The 23638-nt window shown below is 36.6% G+C and overlaps 3 protein-coding genes across 3 annotated transcripts; 1 reads left to right on the forward strand and 2 right to left on the reverse strand.

Annotated features, from left to right (window-relative positions):
* Positions 1–5966: 5966 nt before the first annotated feature.
* Positions 5967–7906, reverse strand: LOC18031553. Its single transcript, XM_006421496.2, has 3 exons — positions 7328–7906; positions 6607–6958; positions 5967–6370 (listed from the first exon to the last, which is right to left on the reverse strand). The coding sequence occupies exons 1-3, from the start codon at positions 7904–7906 to the stop codon at positions 5967–5969; spliced, it is 1335 nt and encodes a 444-aa protein (XP_006421559.1).
* A 1852-nt stretch (positions 7907–9758) lies between these two features.
* LOC18031311 lies at positions 9759–11733 on the forward strand. The gene is made up of 4 exons (XM_006421497.2): positions 9759–10055; positions 10554–10704; positions 10784–10929; positions 11005–11733. Exons 1-4 carry the CDS (start codon positions 9804–9806, stop codon positions 11599–11601), a joined length of 1146 nt encoding a protein of 381 aa, XP_006421560.2. The 5' UTR covers positions 9759–9803; the 3' UTR covers positions 11602–11733.
* Positions 11734–13745: 2012 nt separating this feature from the next.
* On the reverse strand, positions 13746–20472 carry LOC18031279 (ankyrin repeat-containing protein At2g01680). The gene is made up of 3 exons (XM_024188249.1): positions 20226–20472; positions 14299–14701; positions 13746–14207 (listed from the first exon to the last, which is right to left on the reverse strand). Exons 1-3 carry the CDS (start codon positions 20411–20413, stop codon positions 13746–13748), a joined length of 1053 nt encoding a protein of 350 aa, XP_024044017.1. The 5' UTR covers positions 20414–20472.
* Positions 20473–23638: the final 3166 nt, after the last annotated feature.

Below are 23638 nucleotides of genomic sequence, written 5' to 3' on the forward strand. Positions count from 1 at the left end.
CCATGGACTTACCAAACTTAAGACTCTCACTTACAGTTTATCACCATACAGTTTACTCAACCTTAGATTGAATCTGCTTCTCTTGAATAATTGCTACCCCTCTTGATCCACGATCCTCAAGACACTTCGCAAAGTAATCAATAGCAATTCTTCAATTCTTCAACGTATAGTGATCTAAGATCCACATAGACTCTCCACAGAGAAGAAAAGAAGATAAATAAATAAATCAACACAACATTATGCGCCATATTCGGATTCTCTAGGGAGGAGGCCGAATTTTGCTTCTCTACTTTATGTTATGTGTTGTGCGTACCTTCAATTGTGAAATACGTATCTTTATATAGGCATTAAGGTTTCACTAAAATAGCAAGTCTTAAAAGATTTGGATTCTTTCTAAATAAGAGTTTCTTTCCTCTTATAATTCCCATGAATCTGAATAGGAATAACTTTGATTTTCTTGTCTTACTTGTCTCCCACGAAATATCTAGAGCATTTAATTAACTTCCTATTTAAACCAACTTTTTGCTCTAAATAGATCTTATATGCCAATTATAAAATTACATCATTAATTAACTTTCTTAATTAGACATCTAATTAAATTAGGAAACAAATATTCCTAATAAATTGAAATTTCACTAAATTAGAGTATTAATAAATTAATCCTTATTACAAGATATGTAATAAATAAAATTTAAATTTAACTAGACTTACCATTAGAATTCAACTCTATAAATAATGGACTTAACAACTTTATTCGAGGAGTCGCTTTAGGTCGAGGGGAGACCCTTATGCTCGTGCGTTCCTGGTCATGATGTGTTCTTCACCCAAACAGCCATGGCTTGAAAGTAGAGCTTGCCAGCGTTTGCATACACATTTGAATTTGTTAATAGATTTTAAGGGTAAGCGGATTAAAATTTCTGTTAAGAGATCTACATTGCTTGTAATGGCCTCAATTTTTGAACACGACATATTTGTCAACTTTGAATAATAGACTGAGAGGTCAAATATTATATGATAAGCTTAAAAGAAAAAAAAAAAAAGGCAGAGTAAATGTAACTGAGGATAAATAAAAAAATAAAAAATAAAAATGGCGTTGCTCTAGGTACATGTTGGACTTTCAGTAGAAGGTTAGAGAGTTCAGAGATCCACACGTAGTAGCGGAAACAACAAACAGCTATGCGCACTTGTTTCTAAAATGAAAATTGAAACCCTAAGCACCAAAAACCTCTTTCCCCGACACTCCACTGTTTCTTTCTGTATCTTCACTCTACACAAGTTCCAATCACCACTCGGATTTCGTTTTGTTTTTTATTTTTTATTTCTTCGAAATCTTCAGACGGAGACCACGCTTTTAATTGTTCACGTGTTTTAAAAGAAAAGAGAGGCCCACGGATTTTGTTTTTGTCGTTTGTAACTTGGGCTAGCATTTGGGTTTGCTAACTCATGGGCTGCATCGTGGTCCAATAATTCTTGATTTGTCCATTAGGATAATTTCGCTCATCTGAATTAGTTTTTCACACTCTTAAATTGTTTTAGAGTACATTTGTAATTGAGGTTGGGCTGCTGCAATTTTTAAGTTATAGTACTAAATTATTTAGTAAATATTAGTTATTGTAACTTGTAAGATACGTTGATATGATTTTTCACTTGTATAATAGAAAATCTATTATATGTTTAGTAATTTTGTCAAAATTATTATTTAAAATTTATATTTACTACATATTATTAACTTTTATTTGATAGTTGCTGATTTTTTTCCACAACAGCTGTAACTTAAGAATTATAGCACCTCAATCCTAAATGGGACCTTAACAGAAATGACTTAGAAGTATAAAATAGTTAACTTCTAGGTTGTATATTACAAATAATATAACATAGTAAGACCCTTATTTGTAATATCTAATTGCAATAGAGCATCTGAATTGGCTGACATTATTCTTTGGTAATCTTTATTTTCCTATGTTTTAGCTTCATCCAAATTGGAGTCGGCATAATCCTTTAAGGTAGCGTTTACTTTTTGGATTGGAGTGGGAATCCTAGGATTGGAGTGGGAATCCTAGGATTGGGAGTGTGGAGTGGAATTGGGAGTAGGTTGTTTACTTGAACTAGAATGGAAGCATGGAATGGAGATCAGAATCCAATTTATGTGTTTACTTTGTCTTGGATTGAGAGTAAATAGTTTTAAATTATAATTTTATCCTTATGTAAAGAATTATAGTTTTTAATTATAAAGTTAATAAAAAATATATTTAATGAATAAATATTTATTTTATTATATTTTTAAATTTATAATAATTATTAATATTCTTAATTATGAACATCACAATTTTTTTTAAATTTTAATTATATAAATTAAAAATTGTTGATAAGGGCAATATAAATGAAATATTTTTACTATTAACATAGTATTAAATTAATATTTTCTTAGAATAAACTATTTATTAGTATTAATTATTAATATTAAATAAATATAATACTATTATTTTTAAATAAATATAATAATATTATTTTTAAATAAATATAATAATATTATATTTTCAAATAAAGATTGTATATAGTAATATTATTAATTCTCTATTAATATAATAATATTATTTTTAAGTAAATTAAACTTAGAATCAAACCCAATTATTATTTAGTTAAATATAATAATATTATTTAAATATTTATTAAATATAGTTATAGTAAATTTAATAAAAAGAAGGGTAAATATAAAATGAAACATTATTTTATTTTATATAATTATATTAAATTTATTAATATAATATTATTTACTACAAAATTAATATTTTCTTAGAATAAACTATGTATTATTAATATTAAATAAATATAGTACTATTATTTTTAAAATAAATATAATAATATTATATTATTAAATAAAGCTAGCATATATTTATTAATTTTCTATTAATATAATAATATTATTTTTAAGTAATTTTAACTTATAATCAATGTAAATTATTATTTAGTTAAATATAATAATATTATTTAAATAAATATAATTATAAATTATTTTATTTTATTAAATTAAATTTAATAAAAAAAAGTAGAAAAGGGAGAGGTGGGTGTGGATTCCCACTCCCACCTCTCCCCATGGGAGTCCCACTCTCACTCCCCACTCCAAAAATGATGGGGCCCACGGAGTGGGATTCCCAATCCCTCTCTATTTTGTTGAAGTAAATACTGGAGTGGGAGGAATCCACACTCCTCACTCCTCACTCCCACTCCAGAAAGTAAACACTGCCTAAAAGGTGTTCTAAGAGAGTTATTTCTGTTCCACGGCTCCACATTTGCCAATCCAGATGGATCCCACTCTGATCATGAAAATGGACATATGAGAAATAAGATGGTAACATAATAAAGTATAACTCAAACCCTTATTATTTTATTATAAATCATCTAAGTAAACTGGGGACTTGTAATTATTTTTATCGTTATCTTATCTAATTTTTTTTTTCAAATATTAGATAATACAATTAATTCATTGGGAACGTCGAGTCAGGGAAACTTCTGCACGCCTGTCCATTTTTTTTTTTTGGCATTTTGGTTGGATGGAAGCTGCAAGTACAATTAATTCAATCAGAGTTAGCAATTACACCTTTTCCTAAATTCTTTTGCCTATTTGTAAAGGTTATACGCCCAATTCTCAGTTCTAACAATTTTAATCCTTATTTTGAGGGCACGTCGTACATCATCATGCTAAAGCTCTCGCAGCATCACAAATATCAAGCACAAAATATATACCAAAAAGGGGCTCTTACTTCTGAACCTTGCACAAGAAAACATTCATTATTGTTATCTTCGAAGCAGTACATGAACATGAAGCAATAACTCATTCAATTTTCATTCTTTATAATGCAATATAGAAGAGTCCAACAGGTCCACAAAGACACTTCAACTAGTAAACAAAGCTTTTCTATCTTTGATCTTTCTCTCATCAAAAAAAAAAAGGCCGATTTCTGTTGCCAGCTCAATGAACGTTGACGAGGCAATGTCATCTCGTTGAGAGCCAATCTCATCCAAATTGGGCAAGAGTCTCCATATAATAATAATTATGAAAACATTCAATGCAATAGCATCATTTCGTAACATTCCATCTTCATATTTGCAAAAGTTATACGGCAAAACGAAAGGAAGAGCAGAGAGACTCCAAGAGCCTGTCTGAGATGAGTGAACCTCAATCTGATTGCTTATGCCAGCATCCGTAATCCCTACCGATGAATCTGAATAGATGCAGACACAGTGCTATGCTATGCTATCACAAAGAGAACAGTTGCTACGGTAAGAAGTAAGAACCCTAACCTCGTTTTTCACCATCTGAATGTAAAGTTAAAAGTAGAAACCCTAAAGTGCCAAAACCCTCGTTCCCCCCACTGTTTCTTCATCTTTCTTTCTTACAGTTCCTTTAAATCGAAAACTGAGATTGAGTAGATAAAGGACTAAAAAGAGTAGAAACCCTCCATCCCTTTTGCCAGGCCTATGTTCATTTATCCTCTCTCTCTTTGTTTCTTTTACCATTTGTGATTTCGGCATGGTTGTTTTTAACTTTAACCACCAACTATTTTTTTTTATTTTAAATTCAACAGTTTCTCCAAATCGGTGATGCCAGAAGATATATTTGAGAATTTGAATGCAAGTGAAAGCTGACTGTACCTATCTAAACTTGATAAACACTGGGCCGAGTTGATGAATATAGGATGAATATTTATATTTTATAGCTAGCAGCCAAATCTTAGTCCTTGAGAAATAAATGCAAAAAGGAAAAGATGACTAATCTTGTTAAGCTAAACATATAAGGTACAGCTGCAATCTAATGCATTCAGTCATTTTTCTTTAATACCATTGCCTAAGCCCAATTCTAACACTTGTAATCCAAGTCATGACTCCTTATTTTGAGGCATCTTCTGCATCTTGATCAAGCTCAGGAACTTATAGCACCACAAATATGAAGCGCAAACTGAACCTTATACAAACAACATTCATTCACTGGGTATCATCTCCAACAAGCAAAATGAATGCATTACATGTAGCAGTATCTCATTTACCTTGCTAACAACATCTATAACATCAAGATTACTTCGAAACTTACTCTAGCACAATGAATTCCAAATTCCTAACAAGCTAATAGAAAAGTCGAACAGGTATAGGAAGCCATCTGAAATCAGAAATTTAATCACGCAGCAAGCATCAAACAAGAGAATGCTTGTTTACATATAATCCACGAAAAATAATCTTCAACTAATAAACAAACCAAAACATTATGTCTTTCTCTCAGCAAACAGAAACAGTAGTTTTCTTAACTTCATAGATCAATCATACTTGACATTCATGTTGCAATAAACTCAATTAATGTTGATGAGCTAGTGTCATTCAAAGCCGGCAAGAGTCTCAATGTAATGATAGGCACGAGACCATTCAAACTTTAGTTGATGATTATGGAAGTTAAAAGTATAGAATTAAAACACATATTTATGAGCAATTTGATCGTAAAATGGTCAAATTAACCTTATGTATATTAACAATATAATGACTAAACATGAATAATGAACCTAGTGACAAAAAGTAAAACAATGGAGGATTTAATTGATTGATCACGTAAGCTATTAGTTTCTTTGATTTTTTTTTTTTCCAAAAGCTACGAGAACTTCATTATAAATTGTCCTTTAAGTGGGATGTGGTTACACAGAGTGATGGAAGTATCCCACCCTACATAATATTATACATGCCACATATAACAGAATAAATAAATAAAATCAACAAAAAGATTAAAAAAAAAACTAATTGCACGATCGTATTCAATTCTTGTAATCATATTATCTCTGCAGTAGGGCAGTACAAACATGCGTGATTCGGTTCAATGCTTCTTGTTTTTATACTTACGATGGCCCCTATACAACAATTACATGATCGCGGAAAGAATAAATTCTCTTCAACGAGATCGATCAAATTGATTAAGTTTTTATATATCATGCATTCAAATCTTGATGACCAGTGTTGCTCTGGTAAATAGTTCTTTTGGCCCATAGCCATTGAATGAACCGGCAAAGAGACGGAGTGAATTTTCGCAAACGCAGTACAGAGATTCCGAAAAATATTAGGGCCAGGACTAATGACCACATCAAAGCAATGCTAGAAATGCTCGATTTCCCAAGTCTTACAACAAATTTAGGCATGAGCTCGTCCACTATAATAACATAAACAATGCATACGCAGGTCACAAGAAAGAGCAAAATCGTTCTGAAATGTAGCGGCCATCCGAGTACCACGATCGCAGCCATAGTTGTCATGAACCCAGCGGAGTTAAAAACCATCAGGTAGAAAATGGTTGGCAATCCACCGGATGCGACATCCTTAACATGCAATGTTTTACCTGCAATGTAATATGTTTTTTAATTTGAAAAGGGCAGGTGACAAATTGTAAGCAAACATAGATAGATACAGAGATTTAGCTCAAATCTTCAAAATTTGACTTTTAATTTCCCATTACTTTTACAAATATTTGATTTGGTCCTCCTCATGTTTGAAGTTGCTTCATACTAATTACTCCCAATGAACCAAATTCCCAAAGCTAAATAACTCCTTGGCAGATTGAATCTAAACTTTTACCTGCAAGATAATATTCTTTGAGAAAGGGAGCTGGCAAATTACAAGTTACTGTGAAAAACACCGCAGCAATAGTTCCTACGATCATCAATAACACGTTTCTGGTCTCTATGGGCCACCGCGTGAGATTATTCCAGCTGACAATATTTGTAGTCCCGACGGCGATCTGTGGAGATTGTTGTACCGGAGAACGAGCTGAAGCTTCTTGAAGGATCAGGCCGATTTCTTTGAAAACACTATCTTCAGAATTGGCTTTGCATACCTCTAAGGCTGTCTGTCCCTGCTTGTTCAAAGTGTTGACTCGTATCATTATGGAACTACTGTTTGAACTCTCAAGAGCCAATGCCTTCACAATCTGCACCAAAATCATGTCCATATATATACACTCACGTGCATGTGTTAAACTCGAAAAATGATAAACAGACAGAGTGCTGAGAGAAACAAAGTAAAATTGATATCGGCTTAACTTCTTTTTAAATAAGTGAGTAAACCAACAGTGATTCTACCTTATTTTCATTAGCATCTTGTCAAATTTTTCAATCTGAGTATCATTGTTAATTAAATTGTGTGCATCCCTTTTGGCGCAACTTGGATGACCATGAATGCATGGTCAAGCTTAATGGGTGAGGTTTCTCATTCCCATCCAAACTTTATAAACTGCGCGTGTTAATTTGTGTGGATGTGTAGTCTCATAGAGAAAGAGAGAGATCTAAAGAGAGCTTACTTCAATGGATTTGTTAAAGGTAGCTAGGTGCAATACGGTGTTGCCGTCTTCATTTTTCCAATTGAAGACATGCTCTTTGTTGTGAATCTTAGACACATTCACCAAGACTTGAAAAGCTTCCAAATGAGAATTTTTCACCGCCAGGTGAAGAGCTGTATCTTGATTGGAAGTCAACTTTTCAAGAGATTCCGGACATATAGAGACTAATGCCCTTATCACATCAACGGATTGCCCCTTCATGGCTGCTCTGTGTAGAGGTATCATTGATAAATTGTCCTCTACAAGGCAAGATTCAGGATTTTGCTCGCCCAAGAACTGAACCATCTCGACATCTCCTCTCTCGGCAACTATATGCACAGCTGTTTGACCAAGCTGATTTTTTATCATAGCCAGTTTAGGCCACCGGCTTGCAATCTCTTTAGCAACTTGATGGTTTCCGTATTCACAGGCAGTGAGTAAAGGATTATTCTCTGAAGATGATGATGCTCTGATAACATCATCTGATAATTTTGGGATTTTGGAGAGTAATAACTTAACTTCATCAACATGATCATCTTTTCTCAATGCTTCCTCAAACATCTCTCAATGCTTTTGTTTCTTGATATTTGGGCTTCTTTTTACCCTCCTTTTTTATTTTCTTATTTTCTATTTTCAGGATTCATTCCACTCTAGGATGAGAAAACGTTTTAAATTCGATGATGATTATATAGAAGATGTCTTTGTCCTTGGAAGACGTTTGCAAGTATTTTTTTAAAAAGTTAATAATTTACTACTGTTAAAAATTAGTTTAAATTAAATAATAAAAATAAAAAACCGAAAATTTTCCTCCCTTAACGCGTTTAATACAATGTTGAATATGATGAAATTGATAGAAGAAAAGTCATGGCATATCCTAGCCTCACATGTTGACTGGAGTTCGGTTTACATTACATTTCCTATGGAAACTATTTCAGGGTTTTATCACTTAAGTCCATGTTCTTTGCTGCAAAAGACATAAAGAACAGAGGTTTAAAAAATGTCTAGTCTAAGTTCTCATTGATTGCATTTTATGTCACTTAGGACTATGTTTTTCTTTCTTCTTTTTTTTTTTTGTCAAAAGAAATTTATTTTATTTCAATCAACAAACTAGCTACTACAAAATCAGTACATAATCAACAAACTAATCTAATGTGAACATGGGGATCAATATTAAGATACACCGATACGGTAAATATTCGATTAAACCATCATGATTGTTATCAAATGGTCAAACTTGGCCAAGGACTTAATAGAAACGAAACAAATTTCAATTACGGGGTCTTATGTTGAATATTTTTAAAACTTCTGGTTTCTCACGTATTTTTAACAAACAACAAGGAGTGAAGTGATGAAAAGCCATAAATTTATTGAATATTGAGGTACTTTACATTAAAAATTATAACTATTGTGAAAAAAAAAACAGGAGATATGAAATAAATATTTTAACTGCATAGTAAATATAGTTTTTAAATAATAATATGGGCAAAAATAGTAAAGAAATTTTAGATTTCTCATCATACAAGTGCATGATAAAATTAACTTAGCTTCCAAAATATAGCCGTTAGTGTTTACTAAACACTTTAGTATTATAGCTGGAAAATTACAACTGTCCATTCACAATTGTAAGCATATCTATATTTCATCACCAGCTTCCCATTGTTGAATATCTGGTTTACTGGAATATACATATGCAAGTAAACTCCACGAAAATGCTCAGCTGAAATCATACTTTTCCATTGTAATTGACTTTAGTGTGGGAAGACTTGGCTTTACATTTTGTGATTTTTTTTTTTCCCTTTGCCGTCATTTTCCATGTGGAATTTCCCCGTTGCTTCCTCCTTTTGAACTAATTAAAACACGCAGAAATGATCTTGCGATTTTGATGTAAAAAATAATCACCTACCCTTTTATTTCTTCCTCAAATAATTTTTCTAGATGATCTTGCAATTTTGGTCAAGGACTTAACGAGACACAGATTACCATTACGGGGGATATAAATTGAATATTTTTAACACTTCTGTGCCTCATTCTTTTTTTCCTCCACAAACAACAAGGAGTAAAGTGATGAAAACCAATGACCGAAAACTTTAACAAAGTAAAACAGAGTACCTGACTTTGTATTTCTCATGTTTGACTAAACTCATAGACCCCGTGGCCCGTTGGCAAGATTAGGAAGGCATCGGCAGCATACAAGTGCAATGCAAGTAAACTTCACCGAAAATGCCCTGTCAATAAAATCATAATTGTTTTCCTTGTAATTGACTAGAGCATGGGAATGGCCCAAGACTTCTCTCTGTAGAGCTGCGTCATGCGTTTCCACGTGTTTCCCGGTTGCCTCCTTTGAACTAATCAAAGCACACAGAAATGAGCTTGCGATTTCCTAAAATAATTTTTCTATTCTCCCTAGCTATACTGTTGGTTTTGGAAAACAATAAACTGAAGCACTTCCGGACTGGTGATGATTTATCGTGACGCTACGAACGAAGCAGAGACTACGACAACAGCTATGGTGGATGATGAAATAATTGCTTCGCCGGGAATGGCAAATTCTGATTTATTTTCGGGGGAAAAAGAGTCAATTATGGGCGGTTCTGCTCCTTCATTTTCTGGCCTCATTCACGTTCCTTTTCCTGATGATCGTGATGATGTTATGTTGAAGCTCCATGAACTGATCACACCCCTGCAGCTCCGTAGAGATGATGATGGCAAGGTACACGCTTAATTAATTACTTAGTCCAACTTAAGGGTTCATCTCATGTGTATCAATCATTCAAGTCAATGGTTATTTATGGATCAAACGAGATGATATCATGTTAATAAATTTAAGCTCATGAGATGTCTTTTCAAACAATATGTATAAGAGAGACAATCAATGGTAGTTTTAAGTAATTTCTCTCTCAGATGTAGTTCATTTTGAGATAATTTAAGGCCGTTGCACTAATCTTTTCTGATGGTAATTTCTAAGCTAAACTAGAGAGTTTTCTACTTGAATAATATTTTCATACCAACTGACATGGAAGAGCAATCAGGGAAAAAAAAAGCTAAAATCAAAGAAAAAGAGTTCGAGTCTCTAAATGTACGGACCCATGAATATTGTGTGTACATTGATTTCAGAGCCATACTCCGCAAATCCTGTTTATGTTATAATGGGATAGTCGCTCTGATAAACTCTTTTTTTCTAACTTTTTGTCTGTGCACATCCCTGCAGTTAGACTCTTTAGAGGAAATTTTTCATCCAAACCAAGTGAAACCTTCGGGATATTGGTCTATGAATATATGCCTAACGGGAGACAGAAGATATTGCTGGAAGAATAAATGGCTCATGCAAAAGAAAGGCCTGGAAAATGTTCATATAGGAGGTAAGGACCTCAGAAAATTAAAGAAAGAAAATAAATTATAAAAGAGTTGCACTAACTGTCTTCCTGCTTGGGAGTGCAGAACATCCCGCCTCTGTTCGACAATTGCGTCGAGCTGAACGACTTGAAATTGTCACGAAAATGTGTCAGGACCTGGCATTTTTACATAGTTCAGAAAAGCAAGTAATTTATAGAGATTTTAAGGCACCCAATATACTGCTTGATGAGGTTAGTTTTCACTCCATCTCTCTTGTTACCACTACTTTATGTCTCATCTGATTTTATGCTTGCTACGCTATGCAGACTTTTAAATGTAATCTGTCCGATTTCTCCACAGCCAAGGTTAGTGCTGTGGAGAATGCTGACTTAACAGCTTTGGACACGTCATCTGTGTCCGCGCAATCTGGGAAGACAGGTATGGAAATGAAGATGGCTCAGCTAGAGAGTGGAGGTTGGAGGGCTCATGATGAAGCTGAGAAGGCATTTCAATGGCCGTACAAGTCATCCCATTTGAAGAACACCAGGCCCAATTTGAAAACAGAAAATGAAACTTGGAATAATTTTCTTTATCTGTTATTGATCGCCACATTGCTGTCAACTATAACCTTCCTCTCCGCATTGAAGATCATGGGATGCAAATCAGAAGAAGGCTACAAAAACAATTCTAGCCTAAACCCCATCTGCCAGATTGTCAATCAACATCCATTTTATATCCGACTCGTGACTACCTTCAATTCCGTTGCCTTTTTCTTATCCATAGCATTGATGATGATTCTCTTCAATAAGCTCCCGCTTAGGCCATTGCTTCTGGTATCTGCATTTTCAATGCTTGGTGCTTACATGTGCATAATATCTGGCCCTACAAAGCCTCACTTGAGCTCATTCTACTCAACATTTTAAGGTTCCTGGAAGATATCTTGATATATTTTCTTTGGAATGCCACACACTATTGCAATAATTAAGCTCATTATGTCCTATGAATTTGCATCGATCAATACACTAGATGTAGTGTAAGTAGACAATTAAGTTCCTATTTTTATTATTAAGATGTCTAGTGTGTTTAACTTATGACACTGCTGTATTAATAAATTATGAATGTAATATATGAAGAGTCTGAAAAACTGTCATGCCAGCAGGCATGGTTATCAATAAAGCTTTTACAGTTGATGCACTAGTAGTTTTACTTCAGTTTATAACCACCTAAATTCACCTGGGTACATAAACATTGCAACCACCGATCCAGTAATTCTATATAACATCAATGATCAGAAGTCGGGTTAATTCCAGCAAGACAAATGAAACAGAGTTTTTTGGGTACTGCTAGAGCAAAAAGAGTAACCAATCATGTAACCAATTGTGTTAATTGACAAGTTAAGCATTTGGGTTCATCTGTGAGAGGAGACAACCCCCGACTCAGAACAGTCTTTTTGTGTTTTAGCTTGATGGCCTGAAATATATAATTATCCCCTCAAGCTAATTATGTTTCATCAGCCAGAGAGCCCCCAAGTATATTTCAATTTCATAATTGAGGTAAGCGTCTTTTACAGGAACAGATGATTGAAAACAATCAACACATACAAGTTTGTAATGTACAAATTTATAGTGGGGTGACTTTACGGGATCATAAGCTAAACTAACATCAATGGACAATTTGGCCGCTACATTGAGGAAGTACAGCAAATTGCTTCATCATAGGATTGTATATAAATGTAATCCTAGTTGCTATGGTCAAAGTCACTTCGTAAACCCGAAAAAACATTTCAAAACATTGAGGCATTAAAGGGCGCAAGAATTGGCTTGTCTGTAAGAGGGACAAAACCGCGTTCTGGATTAATGAGAAAAGAACTCCTGTGAAAGATGAGCCCTGAGACTAAATGGCTGTCCGCTTAAAGGTCGAGAGAGAAATCAGGACTGGAAATGAGAGAGAGCCAATCTCTTGAAACAGATTTGAATCTTAATAGTGATTTTTTCTTTTGTGCGTAAACTAACAAGGATCCTATTTAGAAAGAGATCATTATTTGCAATCTAACTTCCTTTTGTTAGAATCATATTTGAAGCTTCTCATGGCAACAGGATATGTGTTACAGCCTTTGAACTCGAGGCACGCCAATGCTTGGCTTGCGGCCTTGTGCCAAGCATAATGAGGCAGCGGACGTGCGAGAAAACAAGGCAAGTCTGCACGCGGGCTGGGGTGTGGAAGCAACTAGCGGGCTGATGGGCAGCACGCGGGATATGTGCGAGGCAACGCACAAGTGCTTCGAGGGTATAGCGCGCACACGAATGCGCACAAGGCATGTGCATGCTGATGGGCAGCGGGCGAGCGTACGCAGCGGGCAGCATGCGCGCAAGAAGCACGCCAAGCAGCATGCGCGCGCACAAAATGTGCCAGGCAGCAAGCACGCGCACGCTAACGGATAGCGGACAAGCGCGCCAAGGGAGCGCACACGCACACATATGCCACACACAAGCAAATAGGCCAAGGGGATTGTTGGAGCAATTCTTAGTGGCGGCGGCCCGCCACTGCATGGGCACTGCCTATAATGGGGATCTTGTCTAAGTGGGGATGGTCCGCCACTATTCAATGTAACCTAAATAATAGTGTATGGGCAAAGCACTAGGGTAGCGGGCTTAATTGTTTAGTGAGCTGGTGGGAGACAAAGAATAGTGTGGGATTACATTATTCTTATCCTCGTGAGTGGGGTTGTCACTCACAAATGCTATATATAGCATTGGGGGAGAGATCTTAGGGGAGCCAAGTTTTGTAGACAAGTGAGTGGTATTCTCCAAGCACTCTTGCTGGAAGCTATTTGTAGTTCCTTGTTCTTGTTGTTAATAAGAAAAGGTTGGAAGTCGGTGCTTCCGTAAATCTCGTGTGCCTTGTGTTTGCGTTTCGTTTGTTGTATCGTTGAAAATCTTGGGGTGTGTTGCACACACGTAGCCTCCGTTGCGAATTGTCGAGTGGCTGGCTAAGCGGAAAACTTAGCGCCATCACGGGCTTGCCGCATCGAAGAAAATAGCCTTGTGACAATATGTCACTTGCACTCTTAAATAAAGTAGCAGTACACCAAATTACCCATTAAAAATCTCGAAAGCCTATTACAGTGGAGAAATAAAAGGAGATGAAACAACATAAACCATGTAAAATTGATGACAAAGGAAACCATTAGCATCATAAAAAGCATCTTTGTCATTTCAGGATATGGAGCATCCCACCAAGTAACCGTGAAAAATGCTGCAGCAATCGTTACTACTACCATCAATAACACGTTTCTTGTCTCTATCGGCCACCGTGTTTGGTTCCAGCTGCTATTGGGACTCCCCGCAGCAGGGAGCTGCGGAGATTGCTGCGCAATTGCTCGTTGAATGACCCAGCCTATCTCCTTGAAAACAGAATCCTGAGAATTAGCATTGCATAACTGTAAGGCCGTTTGTCCCTGCTTATTCACGGTATTGATTCGAATCATTATGCGCCTATTGGAATTCTCACGGATGAGTAGCTCCACTATCTGCAATGAACGCAACAGGATTGTCAAGGCGTGCGTTATGTTTCTGCAATCAAAATTCAAAAACTGTGTTCACAAGAGACAGAGAGCTTACCTGCTTTAATTTGTTAAGTGTGGCGAGGTGCAATACTGTATTGCCCTCCTTGTCTTTCCAAGTGAAGAGATGCTCTTTTCTGTGACTCTTAGCCTCATCCACCAAGGCTTGAAAAGCGTCTGATCGGGACTTCTTCACAGCAAGGTGAAGGGCCGTCTCTCCATTTGAAGTCAGCTTCTCAAGAGATTCCGGGCGTATAGAAACTAAAGCCCTAATAACATCAGAACTACCTTCCACAGCTGCTCTGTGTAGCCGTATCATTGAGGAGTTGTCTACCTCAAGGCACAGTTCACGATTAATCTCTCCGAAAGTCCGAACCATCTCGGCATCCCCATCCATAGAAAGTAAGTGCATGGTTGTTTCACCTCGCTGATTTTTAATACTGGCAAGTTGAGGCCACAGCCTTTGATACAACTCTGCAACTCAGAGTTTATATCACAGAGCTACACTTTTTGGAGTAAGTGCTGACTCCCGCAAAAAGAAGCAAAAAGAATGAAAATTAATGGAGAAACAGAGATTGCAGGAGAAGACGGAGAGAGAAGACGGAGAGAGAAGAAGAAATATTTTCCATTTCCTGTCCTTTTTTGTTGACGTGTTCCCCTCTACATATATCTTTTACCCCTCAACATTACACGTGTAACCAACCAGCAAATGAATGATTCAAAGTAAAAAAAACAGTCACAACAAAATAACAAAATCACAGCTGCCATCTTTTCCACTCTCTTTGTGCCTTCTCGAATATTCTTTAGGTGATGTAATCTTTGAAGTATGTTGGTGCCCTGCGCATACGAGCTGGACCTTTTGTGTGCTCCTTAACCAGCTGGGCTTCTTCCTCTGTAATCTCAGGCAAGGTTGTATCATTCCCCATCCCTTGAAAATTTACCTTGTCCTCAAGGTGAAGCTCAGGATATAACTTGTAAAACTCATCATAAGCCTCCCAAGTAGAATTTTCGGGGGCACAATCAGACCATTGCACCAAAACTTGACGAAGCTCCTTCCCTTGTTTAAGTATCGAGCGCTCAGCACAAATAGCTATAGGAGAAGACAGGGGCTTGTTGTTCACACTCATAGGAGGCAGTGAATGAATATTAACATGAGAATCACCAACATAAGGTTTGAGTAAGGATATATGGAAAACAGGGTGAATTTTGCTGCCAACGGGCAATTCTAATTTATACGCAACAGAACCAATCCGCTTCAATACCCGAAAAGGCCCATAGTAGCGCTTTGCCAACTTGTGAGAAGTGCGGTTGGCAACAGATGATTGCCTATAAGGTTGTAGGCGTACCAGCACTTTGTCACCCACCTGCAGTTGCAATTCCCTTCGATGCTTGTTAGCTTTTTGTGCCATTCGGTGCTGAGCTTGATGTAAGTTTGCTCTCAGACAGCGCAATAATTCATCTCTTTCTAACAGCAGGTCTTCTAATGCTTGGATTGAAGTAGAGCCCTTGGAATAGCCAGGAATAGTAGGAGGTAATCGTCCATAGAGAGCCTGGAAAGGTGTCATTCGCAAGCTACTATGATAACTGGTGTTATAACAAAACTCGGCCCATCCCAAAAAGGTTGACCAAGACTGAGGTTTGTCTTGGCTGAAAGCTCGGAGATATTGCTCGAGGCCACGGTTTACCACCTCGGATTGCCCGTCGGTCTGTGGATGATAAGCGGTACTGTGGCGTAAGGTGGTGCCACTCAATTCAAATAATTTTTGCCAAAAATGGCTCATGAAAACAGGATCTCGGTCTGAAATGATTGAACTGGGAAAACCATGTAATTTGACTACTGATTCAGTGAATAACATAGCTGTCTTGTGGGCTGTGAATTGATATGGCAATGCTCCGAAATGGGCTGATTTCGTCAAACGATCGACCACAACCAAAATAACTTCAAAACCTTTAGAATTGGGTAGCCCCGTAATAAAATCCATAGTCAATTCATCCCAAACAAGTGAAGGAATGGGAAGAGGCTGGAGTAATCCTGCAGGAGCTTGGGTGATATATTTAATTTGTTGACAAGTAAGACAAGCAGCAATATACTGTTCCACATCAGCTCGCATTTTGGGCCAATAAAAATTAGAAGACAATCGAATCAAAGTTCTTTTAATGCCCGTGTGACCCGCCATTGGAGTGTCATGGAATTCTTTGAGCAATACTGGTTTCAAAGATGAATGTGGGCTGATGTAATAACGGTGGCGAAATAATAAGAACCCATTGTGAACTGAGAAATCTGGGGAAAGTGTTCCAGCCGCCAACTTCTTATGGAGAAGTAACATGTCATCGAAGGTTGCATTTTCCTTTAGCAAGGTTTGTAATAAATCAGTAGAGGGTTGACTAACCATTGCTAAACATAGTGCTGGAACCATTTGTGAGTCCGGAGGTGTATCTTCATGTACACGGGACAGTGCATCCGCAGCTTGATTCGAACTTCCAGCCTTATAGTCAATTCTGAAATGGAATCCTAATAACTTTTGGATGTAAGCCTGCTGATCAGGAGTTTGGATTACTTGTTGAAATAATTCTTTAATGCTTTTGTGATCTGTACGAATGATGAAAAATATGCCGAGGAGATATTGTCGCCATTTTAGCACGGCAGCAGTAATGGCATGTAGTTCTTTGATGTATGTCGACGATGCCCGCAACCGCGGTCCCAATTTTTTGCTGAAATAAGCTATGGGGTGACCCGCTTGCATTAATACCGCTCCAATGCCCACATTTGATGCATCGGTTTCAATGACAAATTCAGATTCAAAGTTAGGTAGAAGCAATACAGGGGCTTTTACCATGGCATCTTTCAATTGATGAAAAGCTTCAGTGGCTGCCGTATTCCAACGGAAGGCATCCTTGCATAATAATTCGGTAAGTGGAGCTGCAATAGTTGCATACCCCTGTATAAACCGACAATAATACCTAGTAAGCCCCAAAAATCCCCTCAGTTGCTTCACTGTTTTGGGCAAAGGCCAATCCACCATAGCTGTAATCTTTTGAGGGTCGGCTTGAACACCATGAGCAGAGACTATATGTCCCAAGTAAGCAATGGTCTGTTGACAAAATAAACATTTGGAGAGTTTGGCAGAAAATTGATGTGATTGTAAACGCATCAAAACCTGCTCCAAGTGATACACATGATCAGCCAACGAAGAACTATATACCAAAATATCATCAAAAAAGACTATAACAAATTTGCGCAAAAAAGAAGCAAATAATTGGTTCATTGTCGCTTGAAAGGTGGATGGGGCGTTGGTCAATCCAAAGGGCATGACCAGAAATTCGTAATGCCCTTCGTGCGTCCGAAACGCTGTCTTGTATGTGTCACGTTTATGGACTCTGATTTGATGATATCCCGCTCTCAAATCCAGTTTGCTAAATACCCTTGCACCACCAAGTTCATCAAATAATTCATCAATGGTAGGGATTGGAAATTTGTCCTTTACTGTTACTGCATTCAAAGCACGGTAGTCAACACAGAAACGATATGTGTCATCTTTCTTCCTTACTAACAACACTGGTGAGGAGAAAGGGCTATGACTTGGTTTGATAATTCCCTGCTCCAGCATTTCATGAACTAATTTCTCCATCTCATTTTTTTGAAACTGAGGGTAACGGTATGGCCTGACATTGACGGGTTTGCAATTAGGAGTGAGGTGAATTTTGTGGTCTATATTTCGTTGGGGAGGAAGGCCAGTCGGTGGAGTAAAGACTGCCTTATATTTATGGAGGAGAAGATAAATAGATTCTGGCAAAGAAGAGGGTAAGTCGATTTCAAAGGTTAAGGATGTGGAGTTGGGACTATGGGACTGGGATGTGTTACTGGAGAGGGAATGTAGCTCGAATAAACTGTCAACTTCCTCGCTATGTATCAACGCGTGGAATTGATGAAACGAAATCATATTAGGGAGTCGAATAGGATCACCTCGTAATATGACTTGCTTACCCTCCCAAAAAAATTCCATAGTCATCTCTGAATAATCTGTGGAGACACGCCCAAGGCGTTGAAGCCACTGGATGCCCAAAACTGCCTCCGGTCCCTCAATTGGTAAAACAAAGAAATCCAAGCGAAACTCATGGCCTTGAATAATAAGTGGCACTTCCGGGCAGTGAAAACGACAAACCAGGAAATCTCCGTTGCCGATATAAACTCTAAAAGTTGAGGTGGATTGAATCGAAAGACCAAGCTGTTCTGCTAGCTGCGGCTTGATGAAATTGTGAGTACTGCCGCTGTCTATGAGAACATGGAATTGATGTCCGTTAATGTCACCCAAGACACGCAAAGATCGTGGATTGGACTGTCCAGCCAACGCATTCAAGCTTGAAATGTCAGCGGTAACCACTTCCTCTGTTTGCTTAATGGCATTCATATTCTCCCCCAGGTCACACTCATCATCATCAGTACCCATCAACAACAAGAATTTACTGCGGCAGCGATGGTTTGCACTATATTTCTGATCACAATTATAACATAACCCTTTTTCTCTTTTATCCCGTAACTCAGCTGGAGTAAGTCGACGGATTGGTAAATTTGGGGTTGGTAATAATGGAGGTTGAGATGGTGGTTTTGGTGTAGTAATAACAGGGGCAGCAAGAGTATTGGTATTTTTAAAAGTGGAAGAGTTTGATAAAACAGGGGAAAAATTTTGTGGAGCTTGTGGTGTAGTAGGAGACCACTTTGACCAAGAACGACTGGTTGTTTTAGCTTCATCAGATCTAGCCTCATAAGCTCTAGCAAGAGCAAAGGCTTCCATGAGCGAAGTAGGTCGAGTAAACAACAACTCACGACGGATATCAGGTTTTAAACCCGTGATAAAGAAACTAATTAACAAAGGCTCAGATATACCAGTAACTTTGTTCATTAAGTCTTCAAAAGCAGACTGAAATTCCGCAACTGTGGTGGTCTGTGTTAACTTTGAAAGATTTCCTTGATGGTCTTCATACATGGAAGCTCCAAAGCGACTTTTAAGGCTGACCAAAAAACTTCGCCATGTGGTTAAGAGATTGTTAGCCTTCATCCATTGATACCAAGCAGCGGCTCTCCCTTCCATGTGAAACGATGCAATGCGAAGACGTAAATTATCTGGGGTCCCATGGAGGTTAAAAAACTCGTTGATGCGAAAATCCCACCCGGTCGGATCAGAGCCGTCAAACTTGGGGATGTCCATTTTCATGGAACGTAAAAGCGGGGAAAAATCTGTGCCCCCAGCAGAACCCTCTGTAAACGCTGACACCCGCTCCGATGGTCGTGAAGGGCCACTCAAAACGCCGACAGATCCACGGATTTGAGATTATAAGTCCTCAAAACGGGAATCTACAGTGGACATGTATTGTTGTAAGGTCTGATGCACAGAGAGTGTTTGCTTCTCCAGGAGCTCCTTCATGGCGGAAAGAACTTCAGAATCAGTCGTTTTTGTTGTCTCGGTCATGGCGGATTTTTTTTTTTTTTTTTTTTTTTTAGAAGGAGAAGAAGGCAATGAAAGCACCAATTGATACAACTCTGCAACTCAGAGTTTATATCACAGAGCTACACTTTTTGGAGTAAGTGCTGACTCCCGCAAAAAGAAGCAAAAAGAATGAAAATTAATGGAGAAACAGAGATTGCAGGAGAAGACGGAGAGAGAAGACGGAGAGAGAAGAAGAAATATTTTCCATTTCCTGTCCTTTTTTGTTGACGTGTTCCCCTCTACATATATCTTTTACCCCTCAACATTACACGTGTAACTAACCAGCAAATGAATGATTCAAAGTAAAAAAAACAGTCACAACAAAATAACAAAATTACAGCTGCCATCTTTTCCACTCTCTTTGTGCCTTCTCAAATATTCTTTAGGTGATGTAATCTTTGAAGTATGTTGGTGCCCTGCGCATACGAGCTGGACCTTTTGTGTGCTCCTTAACCAGCTGGGCTTCTTCCTCTGTAATCTCAGGCAAGGTTGTATCAGCCTTGCCATTTCTTTAGCTGCTTCAAGGCTTCCAGGCAAGCAGGCGGTGATGAGCAGAGGATCCTCCGAGCGTTGGCATGCTTTAATAATCTCATCCAGTAAATTCGGATGCTTTGAATTTAATGACTTGACTCCTTCGACATCGTTTTTTTTGCAAGCTTCCTGAAACAACTTCTCCAAGTTAGCCATGACAATTGACAGACACTTCCCATCTCGCAGTTGAGCTCACATAACTCTTACATCGTTAATTAATTACAACTTTTCTCTTTTTCTAGATGGGGTTTCTGAATCCATCTATACATATGTATATGTAAATTAATTGTATGCATAATTAAAAAAGAAAAAAGAAAATGCAAAAATGGAAGAACTTTCTTCTTTCTTTCCCCTCCCCGTGTAATTTTCCAATGGAACGAATTACACGAAAACGCGGCATCTCTACGAAGAGAAGAGAAGGAAGTTGTGGTGGATAATTCAGGGCAAATGGGCTATGCAGGTATATACTTCTTCAATACCTTCAATTTAATTAAAAAAATACGAATTTTATACTGTTCGAACTTAAATGTTAATATATTACATAAGACCAGTTGAACTTTCATAAGACCAATTGCTTCAATTGACAAGATATCTAGGTTGCCATATACAACATCTATTAATAATGAAAATAAACACATATTACATAGCACAACAAATCGGGTGCCATAACTAGATCCAGTTGGGCACATTTTTAACAAAATTTTAAGACAAAAAATTCAAGAAAAGATGAATAATATTGATTAACATATAAAGTTTTTTATGAAATACAATTGTTTGTGAATATATATATATATATATATATATATACAGCTCTTACATCGTTGTAAATTAATTTTTCAGATTATAATTTTTTTTTAAATATTATAAAATCTCAATCTGGGAATATAGTTTCTTTAGTGAAATTTTTTATTACGGCTATAATTATTAGGATTGATTTTGATTATTAGAGATGAAAGACTAATGTTTGGTCGGAACTCTATTCTATGTCTGCCTTACGGGTTCTTAACAGTTACAAATGTTTTTGAAAGAAACTTAGAAAATATTTCAGATCTAATTTGTTGTGTTATAATTGTACCAGCAAATTTAAACTACCCCTTTAATATGGTTATCCCACGTTCAATTGAGAATAACACTATAAACAATGTGCAATATATTAGTTGTGAATTGCAAAAAAAATTAAAAGAAGGGTGGACAAATACTCTTCAACAGTATCCCCATGGCAAACCAGACTTTCTATAAGGTGAGGAGATGGCAATGCATACATCCCATTGAATTTTGGAAGTATCGTAGAAGCTACGAGCTTCCCCTCTCTTTTCCTGTAAACGTCCTGAAAATTTCTCTATTTGTTCCCCATGGGGAGAAGACGACTTTCACGTTTCAATTTTCAATGGACTAAACCCAACAAATGGGAATGGGCGGGTCTATAGCGGATCCATCTCTATCTGTTGAACACAGTGTCCATGATATCAGCCCAAATCCACACCCATCAAATTTAAGACCAATTCAAGCTATCGCTTTAATTCTATGGGTCAAGCTTTTGACACCCAAGAAATTTCCGTTATTAATCCGCACTCCTAAGTAATAACCGTGTAACACCCCGATAATTGAAAACTACATTCCAAATATATTCCTCTACTTATCTTTAATTATTAAAATGACCCCGTAACCAATAGATAATGATATTCAATTATCTGCATAGACTGCACTTCATTGCATCTTGTGGTTCATTCAATCAAGTTCTCCCTCTCCCAATTGGCAATTTTCAACTCCGCATGTCCAAGTAGAGTATCACTCTCCTTATAAGACAAACCAAATACGCCCGAATTTTATTGGTTTTGAAAGCAATGCTAAATGTCTAAATGAAGCAAAAATGTGAAAATAGACGTCGCTTAAGAAGAATATGCAAAATTAAAAATGTATACACACACACACAATGCCTCTAACAAATGAAATCCCAAGTGCCAAAAACAAAGACCTAGTTAATGGAGGATACACAAAAATTTGTTTTTACTTAATTATTTCTCACATGCAAGTTATTTGAAAACTTTTTTTCTTTTATTAAAACACAAAAATTATGAAGCACAGTGGAAAAAAAATAAATAAATGCGTGTAAGTGATTGTACAAAAGAATTTCATGACAATTCATAAGAAACCCAAAAAAGGTTATTGATCTAATCCAAAAATATAGCAATGAGAGGCACATGATTGCTAACAAAATCATGTGACGAAAGCTAAAATATGGCAAAAAACAACTATAAATCGAATGACATGAAATAAAAATAAAAATAGAAAGAACACTAGAGATTTAGATATAAAATCAAATCTTCTGCTAAATCCACTCTTTTTGGTCCATAAATACAAGGCAAAAGGATTGAGAAATGATTTTTTGGCTATTTGCTCATTTGGTAGAGAAAAACCAACTCCAAATTTACTAAAATTCACTAAACATAAAACTAACAAGAGCGTTGGAGTGCCTTCTCAGGTGCACACTCAAGTTACGTTTGTGAAGAAGATGTTGAAAACGAGAAGGAATTTTACACAATCTAAAGAATTAGGTATAATTTAAATCATTATTTCGTTTATATTAAAAACCAGATCGTCAAAGGATCTATGGATACTTTAATGCTGAATAATGATATTTTAACCCTAAGAGCAACCAGCGACATGAGGGTGATATATATAAAATGGATTAATTAAAATGTATTTTAATGTGTTCTATTCAAATGTACTAAATTTAATATAGGATGCAAATGGTGCTGTTTCACTCCTATTATTTGATATTTTGCAAGAATATAAATTAAGGAATATGTTGAGTTTGAACACAACAGAAGCCAAAAAGAAACTCCAAGAATGAAGCAAAGAACCGAGAAATCACTTGCAAGATCATAAACTAGATCTTGAACACCAACACTAGACACCACAATTCAAAGGGAAAATTAGCACTCTTTTATTACTCAAAGTGATTACAAATCTGTCAAGCCTTGTAGAAGAAATCACAAGCTTTACAAAGAATTCAGAACCACAGTTAATCGTAACAGATGCCACGAACCAACTCTGTTTATAAAGCAAAAAACTGAGGATTCCCAGAAGCTGCTCAACAAACATAACGAACTACTAAACACGTCAGCAACGAAGTTGCACATCAACCCTCAAACTTAAGCCAATCTGCACAAAAGTCACATAAGTCTTAAGTCTTTGCATTTAACCCCCTAAAACATAAACTGATTCTTCACAGAATACACATATAGAAGAAAATAAAACACATTTCATACTTACATTTTCCATTTTTGTTTTTTGGTAAGGGCCAATAGAATTGTACCTTCAGCATTTTGTTTTTGCAAAAATGAATAAATGATTTGAAATTGATAAGTTTTTTAGGTG

Source organism: Citrus clementina, unplaced genomic scaffold, assembly GCF_000493195.1.
Source record: "Citrus clementina cultivar Clemenules unplaced genomic scaffold, Citrus_clementina_v1.0 scaffold_9, whole genome shotgun sequence".
In the NCBI taxonomy this organism is placed as follows: domain Eukaryota; kingdom Viridiplantae; phylum Streptophyta; class Magnoliopsida; order Sapindales; family Rutaceae; genus Citrus; species Citrus x clementina.